The sequence below is a fragment of the Pelodiscus sinensis genome, chromosome 9, assembly GCF_049634645.1.
Source record: "Pelodiscus sinensis isolate JC-2024 chromosome 9, ASM4963464v1, whole genome shotgun sequence".
In the NCBI taxonomy this organism is placed as follows: Eukaryota; Metazoa; Chordata; order Testudines; family Trionychidae; genus Pelodiscus; species Pelodiscus sinensis.
In genome coordinates, this window is record NC_134719.1 from 64,238,641 (window position 1) to 64,256,633 (window position 17,993).

Consider the following 17,993-nt stretch of genomic DNA (forward strand, 5'->3'; position numbering starts at 1 on the left):
ATTTTGTGCCTCCGCACTTGTTAGCTGATATTTTTTCCATCGCTGTAGCAATTTAATTTAGTTACCTAAAATAGTTAAAGCCAAAATGTTTCCAGACAGCAAATCAGAGCAAGTTCAATTCAGCTGCCTTGTTTAGCGTCTCTTTCCCTTGTCACCATATCATTTAATTGGCTTTGCTTTATGCATATGGATTCCAAATCCCCAAGGGCTGTAGATTAAATGAGGTTCAGCTATATCTGTCACATGGTTAAGACAACCCAGATTTCTTAAGCTGCTGGTTTGTCAGACCAACCCGGCTCCCGCTCTAAGATATGTTGCTAGAGACAGTGCTAATATAATATAGCTAGATAAGAGAGGGATCAATTGAGGAGTCCCTGTCCCGTTCACTCCCTCTGGGGTGCCTGGCATTGGCTACTCTCTCCCCCCCAGGTAGTGCTCCATTGCTGCTAGGGAAAGTGGTCTTGTAACTAGAAATGGATTCTGGCATCTCTATGAAGATCTAGCAACATAGGGCTCACAATTTCGCCTGACTAAGCTTCTAGCCTTTCCTGAGAAGATGAGTTAACCAATTTATGGCAATCTAGTCTGTATGTAGATGTTGAATTAGGTAATTAATAGGGCTGTCAAGCGATTAAAAAATGAATCGCTATTAATCGCGTGCGCTGCCCATTTGACGTGCCGCTACTGCAGCTGCCAGTCAGAGGTCGTATAACTTTGTTGGCAATCCTTCCACTACTGTCTCTGTCCACTGCCTTCTAGCAGCATTTTGCCTCTAAATCTGCCTTAGTGCAGAAAGCCTGATTTTTAGAATAGGTCTGAAACTTCTGACACAACAGTGCATCCAGACCGTTATTTTAAATTGACATGTTTCGATTCTTTGTGTGATTATCAGATCATCCCTTGCCTCCCCTTTCAAAGAGCTATCAAACAATCATCGCTTCTGAAGGGGTTTTTTAATTTGAAATACCTTGTGTCCATGGTATAGAGTAGCAAAGATCCAATTTTACAGTGTAATGTTCTGTGTTCTAGGAATGTTTACAAGGATTATCGCTTCCTCGAGCTGGCCTGTGATGCGCAGGAGGAAGTGGATAGCTGGAAGGCATCCCTGCTGCGTGCCGGTGTCTATCCCGATAAGTCCTCCGTAAGTTAAACACGTCGCTAGTTTTTCAGTAGCTGCACTGGTTAAGAGTCAGAAAAACTCTGGGAAGATACTTTTTTCACCTCTGTCTACAAATGTCTGGGGAGCTTACATATTTTGCTTTGTTGTACTTGCAGCTAATACCTGTGGCTGTTTTTAAAGGTTCACAATTCAACAGTAAAATTACATTCTGGTGTGATACATACCAAGCCCTTCGGTAGAACAGAGATACATTTACAAGTAATTCATTCAATCGTTGAAGTCCAAAGAATGAAAATACTGATCCCTTTTAGGGGTTTTTCTTTATCTTCACTCGATCTGTTTGTGTTTTTTAAGGGATATGTTGCAGAATGCTACAATCTTCCTGCAAGCCCCGTAGTTTGGAACCGAAGGCAGTATTCTAGCCTGTCATGTAAATTTCTTTTACTCCTCTACTGCTTGGTGCAGTTGTGAGGCAAATGCTAAGCCTTTCCAAATACACATTTACCCAATTAAGTGGAATATGAGGAAAATGGAGTAGGAAAAAATAACTGTAACAGTTGGACACACAATGCAGCAAGCCAGGAAATGACTTTGCCAGACTGCCCTTTCATATTTGTATGGCCTTTGTCAGTCTGTGTCATGTTGTTATTTATACACAGTGCTAGGGGTTTTGGTCCCGTTTCCAAAGTGACCTCACTACTTAAGTCTGTCTGGGCTTCTGGTTTCAGTGTAGCTAAGGGCCGAGCTAGCATGGATTCCAGGGCCAGGCAGAATCCTAATGCAGGGTGCCAGTGGTGATGAAGGGCCTGGGTCAGGTCTATGGATAGTCCATTTTGACAGATCTATAGTAATTACATTTCCCTCGTCATGCTGGAGCTCCGGGCGACTGGGTCAGTGCTCAAATTTTCTTATGTGACACGTGGGCAGTTTGAGCATGTGGAAAAACTTTTGGGGGTTATTTTTCTGTCTTCTCTGGGATTTGCAGCACCTTCTCCAGTGGAGTGTCGTCGGTAGATAGGGCAGATTTCTAAAGACACAAAGGAGAATTTGACTTGGGAGGCTCAACTGCCTTTGTGCCTTTGAAGATCATCCCTGAATGTGTAGTTTACCACTTCTTCATTTGCGCTGGTACATCACTGTACAGGTTGAACCTCTCTTGTCCGGTGCCCTTGGGACCTGACCGGTTCCGAACCGGAGAATTTCCCGGACCACGGGAGGTCAATATTGTCTGGAAGCATTATCAACACTTCCCCTATTTCCTGGTTCTTAGTAGATTTTTACTAAATAGCAGCACAGAACACTGAGAGCCAGGACTGGTGTCTGTAACAAACTTTATGGGACCACAGGAAACTTGGTCACACCCATGAAAAGAGGACACCCGGCTAGCTAGAATAGTTCCAGATGACGGATGTTGCTGGACTAGAGAGTTCTGGACTGGAGAGGTTCAGCCTGTAGTAGTTGGAATGCATCCATCTCCCATCCAAGGCTTTCACATCAGGTTGGCTGTGAGTGCACCCAGTCTGAAATAATTTGCTCCCCCGCAGCTTCCCCTCCTTCTCTTCCACAAGTACTGTTGTCCAGCTCCACTGCTTTGGCTTCTCATAACATCATCTTCGCGCACCTCCCGCACTGCTCCTGCTTTCTCCAGCTACCCTCTCCATCTCACACCTTCAATTCTACCTCCCGCCCCCACCTACAAATGCAGGCAGCTTGTAGCTTTCTCTGCAGGCTGCTCCAACCCAACTACCCTGAGTTCATGTCGTCCCACACCCCTCCAACGCCCAGCCAGGTTCTTAAGGAAGATTTTAAACAAACTCTTTCAGACATAAGTAACTAAATAAAAACGGGTCGAATACCAATCCATGGGCAGCTCACTGGATACCGGGCAACCAGCGAATCCATTGTTTCCTTTTTCATGGTCCTTCAGTTGTCCGTCCTCAACTCAACTCGACTCGTGTCACAGCCAATCAAAGTGAACTTTGCAAGACTATTTTGTGAGATTTTTGCAGATTTCATTCATGAATCCAGATAGTCCATTGGCTACAATCCCTTAGAATGGTATCAAAGCAGTAGCTGTGGTCTTGCTGTTCATACTTTATTTGAAAACATGTCTGTCTTAGTCACAACTTAGCTATTTCCTTCTTCATTCTGTCTAGGCCAGCCTTTAGGAATGGGCTGCCTGCCTTACAGAAGTCCTTAGATCACTAACTTAATGCCCCTTGGTTCATAATACTCTCCCCCTTCAAATCCTCCTCCAAGATCTAGGCAACTGTGGTAGCTACAGGAAACGGACAACTGGTAAGGGCTAGGTAAGGGGGCAATTACTTATAAATTGTATCTTCATTCCCCAGCCTTGCCCTTCATTTGCTTGTTGTCTTAGACCCTTCAGCTGCGCTGGGCAGGGACACAGGCCGGGGCGCTGCTCTCGGGGCCCCTCCACCCTGATCTGGAGGTTTGGCCAGGCCTTTTCTAACATACTGACAGTATCCACCTATGAGTGGCTTGGGGGAGGGATTTTCTAAAGGCCTAACTTTGCTCTTGTCAACACTGGGAGCTTTACCGCTGACTTCAGTGGGAGTGTAGCTAAGCCGAGGTGGAGCCCTTTGGAGAGATTTCCTGGAGTACATGGATTTGAGTAGCTGCTGCTGCGTTTGTGTGTATCAAGTAGATAAATGCGGCACTGTTTCATGTGTAGTACAGCTTTGCTATGCTAAACCTACAGTAAAAGCCTAACCAGCCCCTGGAAGGATTACTCAATAGGTTTAAGGAATAGCCACCAAACTCTTTCCTGTCTTTCACTGTCAGGGGTGTGATCCCAAAGGGCACACTTCCACTATGAACCAACTCTTTGCAGAGAAACCCACAATACTGCAGCATCACAGGCCCCAGGCCTGCCCTTGTGGGAAGGACAAATTGTGTGTGATTTCACATTTTGTGGCGCACACGTACAAATCCATGTTACTATCCAGAGAACAAGTGTTGTTACTGCCTTTAGGAAAGGGTGTTTCAGAGCCTGCTTTTCTTTGCCTCTGTCTGGTATATGTGTAGCCCTCAAAACTATTTCTGGTTTCCAGTGGTAAACGCCACATCTTTTATCTTTCTCCCTTTGAACAAATCAGAGTGGTGGAGCTGTCACATTTTTTCGTTGCTCTTTGGGAAATGCTTTGTGGCCAAAATGAATTCTGAGAAGCGTTCTTGTTAACATGTCTGTGGCCAACGAGCACCTGGACACAGAGGAAGAAACTCTATTGAAATCCACACAGAGGGACAGAGAGAGGAGGAATGAGGGAAACTGAATCCCTTGGACGCTGCTTGTGCTGTGAGCTGGGGATGGAATTCTGCACCGCCGGAGCAGTGTGCGGGCTCTTACAAATACTGTCTCGAGGGCTACGGAACTTCAGTGCTCCCAGGCTCCCCTTGTAAAGGATTACCAAGCTCTGCAGAAAGAGATAGTTGGGGTTGCTCTTGCCCGTGGAGAAGTGGACCTTACAGGGACCGTGCTGGGAAGGTCACTAAGTTCTGAGTTGTGTTGAAATGTATCATCAGCAGAGTTTTCTCAGCACGTTCAAGCCTTCCTCTGGAACTGGGAAATGGCTTTGGAGGCTCCGCCAATCTCTGCTCATTCTCCTTTCGGGGTGCAGAGCCCCCCTGGCTGGACACGTGAGGGGCCCCTCTGGCTGGACGCAATTCGAGGTGCAGAGCCCCTCTGGCTGGACACAATTTGCACTCGTTTCGACACTTCCTTTTCAGCAGTTCCAAGGTGCAGCAATGCAAACAAGCCGCCCGGTCCCTTTGCAGGCCAATTGCTCAGTCCTCTGCATGGGCAAGTGACAGCTGTTGCCGAATGGCTACGTCTGGCACTGGTGCTGCTAATTGGCCAGTGGAAGTTGAGTAATAGCGGCAGCAGTGTGGTGGTGAATCGGGCCTGGGTCCCCAAACGCCCCACGCTACACACTCAGCCTGGCATCTGGGAGCCAAGCTGTGTCTGAACAAATGTCCCTAGCGCATTCAAAATGGGTCCAAATATCGGCCTGGCCCTCCAGTCCCACCTCTTCCTTCCGTCTCTCCCTTGGTCGCTGTGCCTGGGCATGCCCACTCGGCCTCTCTCTTTTACCCCAATCAAATGCTCTGCAGGCCTCCAGCTTCTTTTCCAGCTTGCCACTACCCCTCCCTCCCCCAGGATTAGCTTTCCTCCGGACCGGGGCTCGGAGAGCCACCCCGATAGCCATGAATCAGGATTTTTATTTTTTCAACCCATCTGTGAGTCAGCTCCTTGGCTATAAATCACAGCTTTGCTAGCTCCCTTTGAAAGGAGAGATCCGTTTACTAGCTGACTTTGCTGCTGCTTTCTATTTCGGCGTATCCAAACACCCATCTTTTAAAAAGACTATGAGTTTGTGACTAACCTTTCCAGACAGCATTTCTCAACCGTAGTCTAGCATTTACTTTGGCCGGTTTCCCACTCTATAATGTATACGGTTCATGCCAGCCCATGGCAAAACTCATAATTTAAAAAAACCTAGCACAGATGTTCACCGTAAGTTGTGCTGCTTACTCTACCTCCCCAGCACCCTCCCCCCTTTCATATTGCCAGCTTACAAATACCATATTTGCTTTTTTGTTTTTTAATTGGGTGGTGAAACTTTCCATTCCCAGGCATGTTGTGGAGAGGGGCTGCCATGAAATGCCAAGCAGGCCTGCTTGGTGGATTGCCGTGCATGCTACAAGTTCAATTTCCCAGTGCAAGAAAGTCCAGCTAGCTAGCCTCATCCCCAGAACATTTCAGGCCTCTTTTCTCTGTCACTGACGCCAGTGCAACTCCATTGACTTCAGTGGCTCTGCTCCTGGTTTACGCTTGGAAGAAGCAAAAGAGACTTTGAAAAGTTGCAGTTACCATCTGCTGCTGTGAGTTTACAACTTGACTGACCATTTCAGGCCCTTGGTGGACTTATGCTTCCCTGGCAGTTTTCTCAGCAGCAGGACTTAGTGAATACGCTTTCATTCAGTTCCTCATTCAGTTTGTGCACCTCCCAAATGACACCCAGCGCACTGCATGCACTTGGAATACATGTCTCTAATGGAACATATTCCTTTTTTTTCCATGCTGCTTCCTGCAAAGGGGAACAACAGAGTAAGTTCTTGGTCCTGTCGTAAACTCCCTTTCTTCCCTTCTACAGGTGTTATATCAGAAGAACAATGTCTCTGTCCTGGTTTGTGCAATTATTATCCCTTGCAAACCTAGGCGGTTTTGAACAAAATAATGTTGCAAGCTCTGATGCAAAAAGTGATATTTGCTAGAGCTATAATGGTCCTTCTGTTTCAGCTTTTGGGAAGGAGAAGTGTTTTGTGGTGTGCAGGGCTGGTTTATAAGGCAGTTCAGAGCGATAATATAGAGAAATAAAAAGGTGGAGGCATAAAGATTATGTAGGTATCGAAATAAAGACCCTTTTGAGGAGAGGTTGCTACAGTCTGATGAAACTCATTATGGCTGGATTTTTTTGACCATACATCAAAGCTTGAATTAATGGGGCAGTTATAAAAATCCAGCGCTGAAGTCTTCAATAACAGATTTTCTGGCGTTGTGGGCTAAGCTGAACTAGATCCGTGTACTGGCTTTGAAGGTGCCTTTAAAATGGAGGGAGGAGGGTGGGGTCAACATTTGACTTGGCTTCCAGACCCCTGATGTATTCCAGCTGGCCGGCAGCAGAAGGGTGTGGGAGAGAGAATTGAAATATGCATGGTAGGGTTTGTGAAACTAAGCTGCACATACAGTTTGGCGAATGTGGATCTGATGCACTAACAGTCCAGCAGATCCTGGGCTTCCTACATTTTTAAGACTTGTTGTACCACGGTGACTGCTCCTATGCGCTCACACCCTGGGCTGTAGGGCAGTGGGGACTCCGAGAGCAAAAAGAAGCGTGTGTGTCAGGATTGCTTCCTTAGGGGAGAGGGGTGGCACGTTGCTGCTTCGGAAGGACCGTTATGGACCAGCAGTGGCTTCACCGTACTGACGGCTGAAACTGGTGTTCAGGACCTACCATGTTGCCTGCTGCATCTCATGCTGGGGGAGAGCTGTTCTGGGAGGTGGATGAAAGACCAGCAAAAGGGTGTTTAATGCTGCAACTGGCGAGAGCACCCATCCTTCCCTTTCCCATCCGTCTGATTCCACACATCTCCAGTGCGGCCGGGCTTAGCAAGCCCCCGCTTGGTCTGTTTGGTTGGCCTTGCTGAAGCATCTCCCAGGGTTTTCAGGGACACAGTGGTGGGTGGTGTGGGAGGGGGTTGAGATGCAGACCTGGGTTTGAGTTGATAGGGGTAATGGTTCAACTCTCAGTCTCAATTGACCTTGCGCTGCCTTGACACTTCACTGCCCCCACAATGGTGGAGCCGGGCTGGGGGAGACACGTTTAGATTGGGGCTAACCAACCGGGGGAATGTGGCAGAATAGGGCACCAGGGGGTTAAGAGGAGTGTGGTCTGGTGGTGACCACATGGCAACTCCTCATCTTGCAATGAGGGGCACTTTGGCAGGTGGCATCTCATCTCGAGCGAGGACAGCAGGCAGGTGCCATATGGCAGGGAATCTTAGGCGCTTAGAGAGGGTTACTAAGTAGGGACCTTTCCTGCCAGCTGCAAGCAAGACCTAGATGCTCGTGGTAGGCTGATGCATTACCCTATACTGGCTGAGCCTGGTTAATTCTGAAGAAGTATGTGTAAGATTAAGACTCGTTTTTTACCATAGACTGTTACTGCCTTGGTTTTGGAACACCTGACAGGTAATGTTAATATGTACCGCTTAACCGACTCATTCCTTTCTGGGTTAGTTGCAGTAATGATACTAGAAATTCTGGCCTTCTGCTTAATATTTTAACTACTTTTCAGTGACCATTGAAGTGGTACAATAAATTAAAATGTGCCAGATTGACGTTATTATGATGGCATTGCCTACACAGGAACTCCCCTGCAAAGGTTTCTAGAGGTAGAGAGCTGCCTGCTTTGCTGTCCCGGGGCTTTGCAGATTGATCACTTCTCTTCCCATGTGTTATTTACTCCACAGCTGATCATTCTTGACAATCCTTTTGATACACTTACCTTTTAGTTTAATGTAAATAGCATCCTGCTTTCCTACCGTTATCTATTTTGATGATGTCATTGAAACAGTTGCTTAAATTTGTTTTTGATAATTAACACTTGGAGTGCCATTCTAGACTACTTATTTTGTGCTCTATTGAATGTGGGGAAAGGGGGGTGCCAAGGTCACTGTTCACCTACGACGCCCAAAGCCCTGTTGGTGACAGCCCCAGCACTGTAATAGCAATGGGACTACACGGGAATTACCATTCCCTTATTGTCAGCTGTAACCAACATAAGAGGTTCCTTTAGAGGAAGAAACATGAGCAAGCATAACCTCTGTGACCTCTGTGCAGAGAGCCAGATGGCACCGCTAGATCAGGTCTCTATTGGGCATTGGTGAACTGCACCCTCTCCAGTGGAGCTGTGGGGAACGTTGTGCCACAGGAAATCCCCTTAGAAAGGGCCTGCACTTCCTCTGATGCGCAGCTGACCAGATCTTGGAGAGAGAAGGTGGGCGAGGCAATCTCTTGTATTGGACCGACTTCTGTCAGTGAAAGAGACGCACTTTGGAGCTACATAGTTCTTCTGGAGTTGGTCCAATACAAGATATTGCCTCACCCACCATGTCCCTCTAATAACCTAGGACCCGGGTCTGACATGGCCTCAGTCCCCTTGCAAATAGGGCTTTAGGCCATCCTTAGAGTTCTATAAGTTTTATTCATCTTGGACATAGCCATGTGACGATGTAGTTCCCTATAACAAGCTCACAGTCCCCTTGGATCATATTTGGGGATTGTTCTTTGCAAGCCAAGACTGGCCCGTCACGTGCATTCTTTCGCTCATGGCTCTTCATTGCTTAGATTCAATACTTCTAAAAAAAATCCCTAAAAATATTTTGACCAACTCCGAGTCCAGTTCAGCTACTTTATTAAAAGAACCAGAGGTCCTGGTTGGTCTGAGCCAGTCAGAAATGAGAACTTGGACTTTGTACATGGGAGATGTTCTTTTTAAGACGCTTACTCTAGCTCAATCCATGAATCTCGTGCTTACCGGAAGTCGAGCATATAAATGGAAGAGTCATTCAGAAATTATGTACATCTTTGAGTGACACGCAAACTTTTCTAAACACAACCACATTTCTGAAGAGGAGTGTTTATCCAGCAGCTAGAACTAGACTCTAGCTTAGCTGCTTATCAGGTGTGTTTTGAAAATATGATTGCTAGATGCAAACAGAAAACAAATTACTCTGCCCTTCCTGTTAGGGTGTTTTTTGGTCAATATCTTGGTTAGATCAATAAAATTGTGATAAACAAAGAATCATTTTTCTTTGCAGAGAAGTTGAAGAACCATCCATGCTGATTTATTAGAGCATAAAATAGTCCTGATGAAAATGTAAGATGTTTGAATGAATTTCGTATTTTAAAGAGCTTTTAATTCCAAATGTATAATTTTGGAAATAGAAGGCACTGAATTCTAGGGAGGGGGGGAACCTTCAAAAATAAATAGTTTCATGCTAGTGACATTAAACTCATTTTTAAATGAAGAAATGTTGAAATGGCTTTTAAACTGGAAAAGCGCCATCATTGTATATGCTGCGTTTCTGGCGTCTTTTCAGACAGATGAATTGACTTTTACAGTGGAGTCTCAGTGGGATGGAAAGTGAGACCTAGGTCAAAAGCAGGCCAATGCCCAGGGAGGGAAGGAAATGGCAGGCCGGTTTTCAGACCCTCGCTTGCTTGCTCTCTGTTCCAAGGACATGGAAGTACATTTGTCAAATCAGAATCACTTTCTCATTCCCCTGAGCATTTTGGAGTACCTGTGGGTGGAAGTGCAAGTGAGCCTAAGGTCATAGGGCAGGGGTGGCCAACCAGTTAGAGACCGAGAGCCAAAATAGCCGTGGATAGTAGTGCAAAGAGCTGCACCTGCCCTCTGGAGCTGGCTTATAAACAAGTCAGTCACTTCTTACGATTTGTTTCTCTCTTTTGAATACTTCACCCTGCTCAACCGTTCAAAAGCTATTAGAGCGTCGGGAAGGGGTTAGTTGGACCACTCACAAAAATGGATTGTGTGTGTGTGGGGGGGGGGGGGGGGGTCAGTGACATCTTAATAGATTGAAATGGGGTCTGTATGCCCGGAAAGGTTGGGAACCATTGATCTAGATCAGTGGCTCTCAGCCTTTTGAGGTCAGTATTGTATCGCAACATTACCAGCACTTCCCCAGCATACTGGGCTCTTGGAAGACACTTAACTTTACTCAAAGCTACTACAGCATTTTCAGTTTGCCCCATGGGATTTCCACAAATCTCCGGGTGGAGGTTCTGGGGGTTGCTACAGAATTCGAGTCCGGCTTGACCCAGAAAACACGGCTTCACTTACGTTCCAGTCTAGGGTCTCGAGCTGTAACGTTGTCTTCCGGTCCTGTTTCAAACTCCAGTGTGTTCACATCTGGTTGTTTGTTTTGTAACTGGTGTGATCTCTGGTGTTTGTGAACATATTTTCCCCTTTTTTTTTCCCTCCCCCTTCTCCACCTCCCTTCTTCCCTCTTTATTTTTGGTTCTGGACAGCCAACACTCCAGTCATCTGAAGAAGTGGGCTGTGCCCACAAAACCTCATGATGCCATCTACATGTTTTGTTAGTCTTTAAAGTGCTACCAGACGGTTTGTTGTTTTTATATTTTACTGAGTTCAAAGCCTCTGCACTGCAAAGATGTGTTTGAAATGATGAGTACAATACACTTCCAAACCGTTGCGCTAACTAAGAATCGGAGCCAAAACAGACATTGGATAAATCCAACCTTTTTTAGGAATGGAAACCAAGATTTCTTTCACAGTCTACTATGTGCTTCACAACATATTCCAGAGAAGCTGTGTGTGCAAAGAGCAGTTCATTTGGCCTCTCTTGCAAGTGGTATTGTGGGCTATTTGAATTAGTCAGCCCTTTAAAAAGACAACACGTCGCAGAACACAGTGAAGTTCGAGCAGCTATTCTCAGAAAGCACGGTGTGAATCACGGATGCAGCTTGCAGAAAAATAGTCTCCAAAGCTGTAACAAAAAGCAGCCCTTTCCCCACATGTCTTCCCACTTTGCATTTCCCTGGCACAGTGGTAGTACAAAACACTGGGCAGCGTTTTCAGGAAGCCACAGCCGTTTCTGTTGTCCTTGGGTTTCCCAAAGAGAACCGTGGTCGGCATGTCACTCGGTTGCCAAAAGGTTTATTATGTGGCCCGAGTATCACAACACAAAACAACACCATCCCTGTGTTTTTGATACACGTTATTTACTGGGGTTTCCCTGAAGAAAGCTTTAGAATTCTTTCCCCGTGAGTCAGTAACCAACTGATTTGTTTTTATATAAACTTTTCTTCAGCTGGTTAGAATTGGAACGGCGGCTTCTCAGCGCCGGCTCCTTCAGGGGCTAAGTTTTTCCTTTCTTCCTTTAAACGATTATTCCATCAACCAAGCAGGCTGGTTTCCCCCCACTTCTGGCTATAAAGTTTAGAAAATGAAGAGCGTAGCCAGCAGTTGTCCATCACATTATACAGCATTTGTGCGTAATGCCATGCTCAGAGCTGTGGGATCGCAGTACTCTTTCAGTTCTGCATCCTCCTGTCGGCTACGCAGAATGTCCATTATCTCGAGGTCTACTTAGGAAGGCAGCAGGATCACCCCATCCAGCACTTCAGCAGCTTGACATTAAAAAACGTAGCTGCAGCCATGTACGATCGTCTCCTGGCATACAGGTTCCTGATAAAGTGCAGTGTTTCCGTAATGGAAATGACAAATGCCGAAGAGACAAATGTGTTCTCTTAAATATCGCTGAATCCTTTCCCACCCACTTGAAGTGGCTACAGTTGAGTCCTCCCGTTGCCAGCTGAGTAGCATGGAGTCACTTTTAATTATCTCCTTTCGCTGCTTTTGATTTGAAACCCGACTGATGGCGCCAGGGGTTGAAACCACAGTAAGATCTGCAGGCGAGCCCCCCGCACAGCAAGCCATGTTGCCAGGTGGAGTCTGTGGATCGGGTTGCACTTCTGCCTGGTGATTTTCTGATTATATTTAACAATGCGTTTTAGCCCAAGACAGGAGTGGTGGGTGACGGTGTGTTCCCGGGGGGGGTTGACTTGCTAAGTTATGGCCTACCGTCTTTTCCACGCCTAGTGTTCGCTTTGGAGCTCTCTGCTCTGTGTGTGCATGTGTGTAATGACGTGTGCACATCTGTGTAAGGAAAGTGTGCTCTGTGTACATAGTTCCTAAAATGCCTAGTCTGGTTTAAACCAATAACCATGCACAGTTCATTGGGTCTCTCTCATAATCCTAGACGGGGTTTCTTTATTTTTACAGGAACAGGAAAGGTTTCGTTGGACTGAAAATGTTCATTCTGCTGCATCATTAGCAACAGGCAAGCTTAAATCGAATCCGTTCCCATTTTTCATGTTAAAATAATTGTGCTATTAATCAAAAACAGGTAGGGTGGCTTGAAAGAGCTTGTCTGCATGCCTGGAACCGGGGGGGAAAAGCCAGATAATCAGGAAAAAATGAATGTGTTTCCAAGAGGGAACCCAGACCGCCTACTAGACAAATGTGGCAGCTTAGCCAGAAATGCTGATGGGTGTCGTCTGGTAAAAGAGTGTCGAGGAGATGCAACTCAGATTTCTCCTGCTGTTTAACACCTATTGGTTGCTCAGGTAGAGATTTTCTCGGCTGTACACCTTTGTATTTAGGGTTAAGTTTGGTTTCCTTCAGCTTCTGAAGCTCGTTGGCTTCAGTGTTGCCTTTTGGGGTTCCAGGAACCTGAAAATGGGGTTCTGCCTCCCCCATTGCTTTCCTGAGAAGCGCGAGGCAATAGGCTGCGAGAAGATGTGGGTATCCAGCTATTCCGACAGCATTTGCCCCTCTCTCATCAGCCTTCACAGGGACCCTGGGAGTACCACCCAGCCTCTGGAGCGTCAATAGTGAAGTGCAGACGCTGAGGCCCTGAAATAGGGGAAGCCCCGTAAGTGGCCTGCCAAGCCACAGCTCTACCCTGATTTTATCTGGCCCATCAGTTGAGCCTCTGTGCACAAGTTTCTCCATCTCGCCCTGGGGCAGCTGGGCAGCGGGCGTTTCCGTGCCAACGGGCCCTGTCCTGCCAAAGCTGGGCCCTTGCCTTCTCCCTTCCTCGTCCCCTAGGCTGAACAGACACCAGTCGCGTGGGAGTTCAGCAGCATGGGAGGGGGCTCGCTGTGCACACCCGCTCAACAGCTTCCCCTCGCCCCCCCAATACAGCCTCAGGCCCCGAGGCAAGGGAGTGTGTGTTGGGGTGCAGACGAGGGCCCTGAGCCCTGGGCAGGAGCAGAGAAAAGGGCCGTCTACTAATGTTGTAAGTGTGCAGCATCCCAGCTCTCGGGGGCTCGCTGCCTCCAGGGCTGCATCTCCCGGAGGCCGGCCAGAGCCCCCATCCCCTAGAACAATAAGCCTGTCCGGAAGCTGATCCCTCTGTGCACTGAGGATGCTGAAGGAGGTTTGGGACAACATTTGCCTGCTCCAAGGCATCGATTGTCTAGCCTGCCCTAATCGGGCTCTGAGACCTGGCAGTGCCCACCAGGAGTCGCGCCAGCCACGAAAGGGGCCTCGGCCCCTCTAGAAGATGTTGTCAGGACCCTTGGGTCTCAAACCCACGTCTGCAAGGTTCATGAGCGCCATCACGCTCCAGCCCTTTACCTGGAACCCAGCCCCAGTGGGAGGCTCCGCCCCTGAGATCCGATCAGTGAAGTCCTTGAGCGGCTGGTCGGCCCATTGACCCTGCTTCAGCCAGCAGCCGGAACAGGAAGCTGTGGGAACTACCAAGCTCCATCTTGCTTTGGACTGTGTGTGTCTCCTTGCAGTTCTGTTGGTTTCCTGCCTTGGCCTCCTCCCTCACCCCACCGTATCCTGCCCCAGCTGTCTTATGTCTGCAGACTCTGGCTCTAACTACTAGGTCTAGCTGCCCTAGCCCTGACAGCTGTTTAGCCCATGTGTCTGCAAACGGAAGTCCAGCTTTGTCAGCGAATGTGTAATGGGAGGGAATTTGTGTGTCTGATCCCAGTGTGTATTGGGTAGAGGCACCAATGGCTTTTGTGTGAGGTGAAATATTAAATTACTGATTGGAAAACCTGCTTCCCATTTGATGCTTTGCCAGTCCCTCCCTCATCAGAACACGAGTAGTACCCAGCAAAGGGTCCATTAAACCTTTCCTTGCCTATGTTAAATGTGAAAAATCCATAACTCTTGCAGTGCTTGCATAAAATCCCTTTGTTCATCAGGATTTATGGTCCACTGCCGGTGTCCAGTAAAAATTGAGTCCAATGGACGAAATGCCTTTGATGCCAGACATTGTATAGCACCGTGCAGAAATGAAAACTAATAGCCAGAAGTCTGGGGGGACGGGAGTGTTTTCAATTTACTTTTAAACACACGACTTCATTGTGCCGATCTCTCGGGGGAGTAAATTCCACAGCCAGGTCGCCACATCAGACCGAGCGTTAGTACCTGCTGACTGCTTTCCATACCTGAAGAAAATACATTTCTGTGAGTTAGGAAACGAAGGTGCGGCTACACTGCACCATTATTCCGAAATGACACTGCGAGCGTCTACACAGCCATTCCGTGTGGGTATGATTTTGAAATGATGGAGGGCTTATTCCGAAACCTCATTCTATGAGGAATAATGCCTCTTCTGAAAGAGCTATTTTGAAATAAGGTGTGTGTAGACTGTTACATTATTGGATTTTAAGGGGGGCAGCCAGATCACTGCTGCACCCACGGCTGGGGGAGTGTTTGCCCCAAAGTCTGTACAAAGTGGGCCATGTGAGGTGTCAAATGAAAGCGTATGCTCTGCTGGTTCTATATATGCTACTCAGGTACTTGTGTGATCTCTGTATGTGGAGTTATGAATATGGGCTCTGTGCATGTGCTGTGAACGTTCTCTGCCTGAGACGGTGTAAAGAGCCTGGACTGCCTGTTGTAAAGAACAATTGTCCAGTCAGTGACTATGCTAATTAGCAGGGCCCCAAAGACAATGGCTCTCAAGGTGGCCCATACACGCCTGAGGAATGCATCTGGAAACCTGCAAACCAGTCAGTATCTAATGGCTGCTGGCATGGGACACAGGGATTGGTCACTTGGCCATGTGACCCGCTCCAGCATGGGAGGTACCAGGGATGGATATAAAATACCATGCGGCAGATTCCATCGTATCTTCAATTCTGTTCCTGATCCCAGATGCAGCCTTGGGAGGAACAGCGAGCCGGGAAGGCTTGTCGACCCACCCTGACATAGGATGTACACCAGAGACTTTTAAGATAGCAGAACGTGGGATACGTCTACACTTGCTCCCTATCTCGACATAGGGATGCAAATGTAGCTAACTGAAATTGCTAATGAAGCGGAGATTTAAATATCCCGTGCTTCATTAGCATAATCTCGGCCACGCGCTAGTCCGATCGCCAGCTGATTCGGACCAGGAAGCGCGCTCCGGGCCGTGTTAGTTCGAACCAAGGGGTTTGATTTGAACTGACATTACTCCTCAAAAAATGAGCCTGCCTCGGACTAATTTTGAGGCTTCCCTGAAGAACTGGGCCCTGGTTGGCAGACACACTAAGCAAGCGCGCGCTGACGCCAGAGACTGTCTCCAAGGTACAGATCTGTGACTGCCCGCAGGCAGGTCTCAGTAAATTCAGAGATTTCGACTGCTAAGTAGTTGAGAGTTTAAAAACAGCCACCCCATCCTCGCTGTGTCACAGCCTGTCTTGCGGCGTGGCCTTCGCGCCTCGTCCTGTCCCGTTTGACAGGGGAGTGCGGAATCCAGGCTCCGTTTGGAAACGCCGGTCCCTTCAGACTCCGGCTTTATGGATTTTGTAGGGGCTAATTCATTGGCTAGAATGAGCAATAAAGAAGGAAGCCCCGCCTTTCCCCACTGAGCGTTCTACCGCAAAGACCTAACGGGTCTCACTCTCTGAAAACCCGGAAAGCTTGTTCTGCACGTCAGTCTGGCTCGGCGAGAAATACTCTCACCTCTCGGCCAAGAGGCCGGGGGCTCTGGTTCTGTGTCCAGACGTGGCCACGTGCCCAGGGCTGCGCTGTTTAGACAGTCAGTCGTGTGGATGAAACCGGAAACACATGGCTGGGCTGCCCATCGCTAATGCTTGCCCATGTGACCATTAACTCTGAACAGAGCGGGCGATAACCCTCATGCACTGGCCGACTTTCCCTCTTGGTGACTTACGTCCTGATCCCCGCGGTTGCTCTGTGTATAGAGGGAGTTTGTCTGGGCAGTGGTTGCGCTGCCAGCCCTGAACTCCTTGTCTGTACAACGCTGGGCAAGTGCTGCAGGAGGAGACTATAAAGTCCAGTGAATCTCTTCTTATCGCCGCTTTGCTACTGCCGGGTAATGGAAGGGAAGAGTTATCAACATGTGAAACTGACATTGTAAGTCACAGGCCATTAACAAAGCTACTGTGGAAACCAGTCCTGGCTCCCAAAGGGCTAGATTGGGGCTGAGTCGCTATGCTCCTCCCAGATGTGTGGAAATCGGGATCTTGAGTGTCATGGTCAACTTTGTGCCTCTTTCAAATGGTGCCTGTAAGAGTTTTGCACACGCACAGGCCTGGGAACTGACGAGTCTCCTGCTGCCTCTCAAACACAACTTGCTTACATTTTGCTTTGAAACCAGCAATCTTTTTTTCTGTTTTGTACTGGATGGGAAAACGCCTCCCAGTATGACCCACCCTGTTCTATCTGGATGCTGATGTGGAAAATGGCACCACAGACAACAGACCCCGAGGGGTTAGGGCTTTTGCCTAAAAGACGAGAGAACTTGATTCATTTAACACAACATCCAACCTTGACTTTCAAATTGTCAGTGATGGAGAATCGGCCGTGACCCTGGGGATAGTGTTTCAATGGTTTATTATGCGCCCTGTTAAACATTGACTCCTGGTTTCCTGTCTGAATTTGTCTAGGTTCAACTTCCAGCCACTGAATTGTGTTACACAGTTCTCTGCTAGGCTGAAGAGCCCGCTCATAATGTTTGTTCTCCAGGTAGATGCGTGTAGACTGTAATCGAGTCACCCCTTTGCTTGCTTTTTGTTACGTTAAATAGACTGAGCTCTTTAACTCTTTCACCACAAGGCATTTTTTTCTGATCCTTTAATCGTTCTCGTGGCTTTTCTCTGAACCCTCTCCAGTGCATCAAGTTCCTTCTTGAATTGCGGACACCAGACTTGGACATGGTATTCTAGCAGCGGTCCCATCAGTGCCAAATATAGAGGTAAACTAATGTCGCTCTACCCCTAAATGGGGATTCCCTGGTTTGTGCATTCCAGGTTACAGTGGCTGTTTTGGCCACAGCGTCACACTGAGTGCGCATGTTCAGCTGATTTTCCATTGCCCCCCCTCCCAAATCTTCTTCAGAGTCACTGCTTCCCAGAATAGAGCCCCTTAGAATCCTGAAAGTCTGGTCTTCGGTCTTCATTTCCAGTGTGAACATTTACATTTAGCCACATTAAAAAACTCAGTTTGCTTGCACCCAGTTTCCTAAACGATCCAGCTGGCTCTGAATCGTTATTTACCCCTTGTGCATTTTTGTGTCTGCAAATTCACTGATTTTTATGTTTTCTTCCAGGCCATTGATAAAATGTTAAATAGCATAGAGCCAACAGCCAAGCTCTGTGGTACATTTAACATGTGCCGCCTTCATTTTATATCCGGCTAGTATTTTTTTAATCAAAATATTGTGTGGCACCAACTCAAATACCTTACCAAAGTGCAAGTAAATAACGTCC

The 17,993-nt window shown here is 47.5% G+C and overlaps 1 protein-coding gene across 11 annotated transcripts in view; it reads left to right on the top strand.

The window, feature by feature from the left end:
* DNM3 (dynamin 3) overlaps nt 1-17,993 on the top strand; it is a 209,387-nt gene that overhangs the window by 129,548 nt on the left and 61,846 nt on the right. For all 11 annotated transcript variants that reach the window (XM_075937046.1, XM_075937047.1, XM_075937052.1 and 8 more), the window contains one exon: nt 1,030-1,141. In XM_075937046.1, coding sequence (XP_075793161.1) covers nt 1,030-1,141 — 112 coding nt within the window. The remainder of the gene's footprint in view (nt 1-1,029; nt 1,142-17,993) is intronic.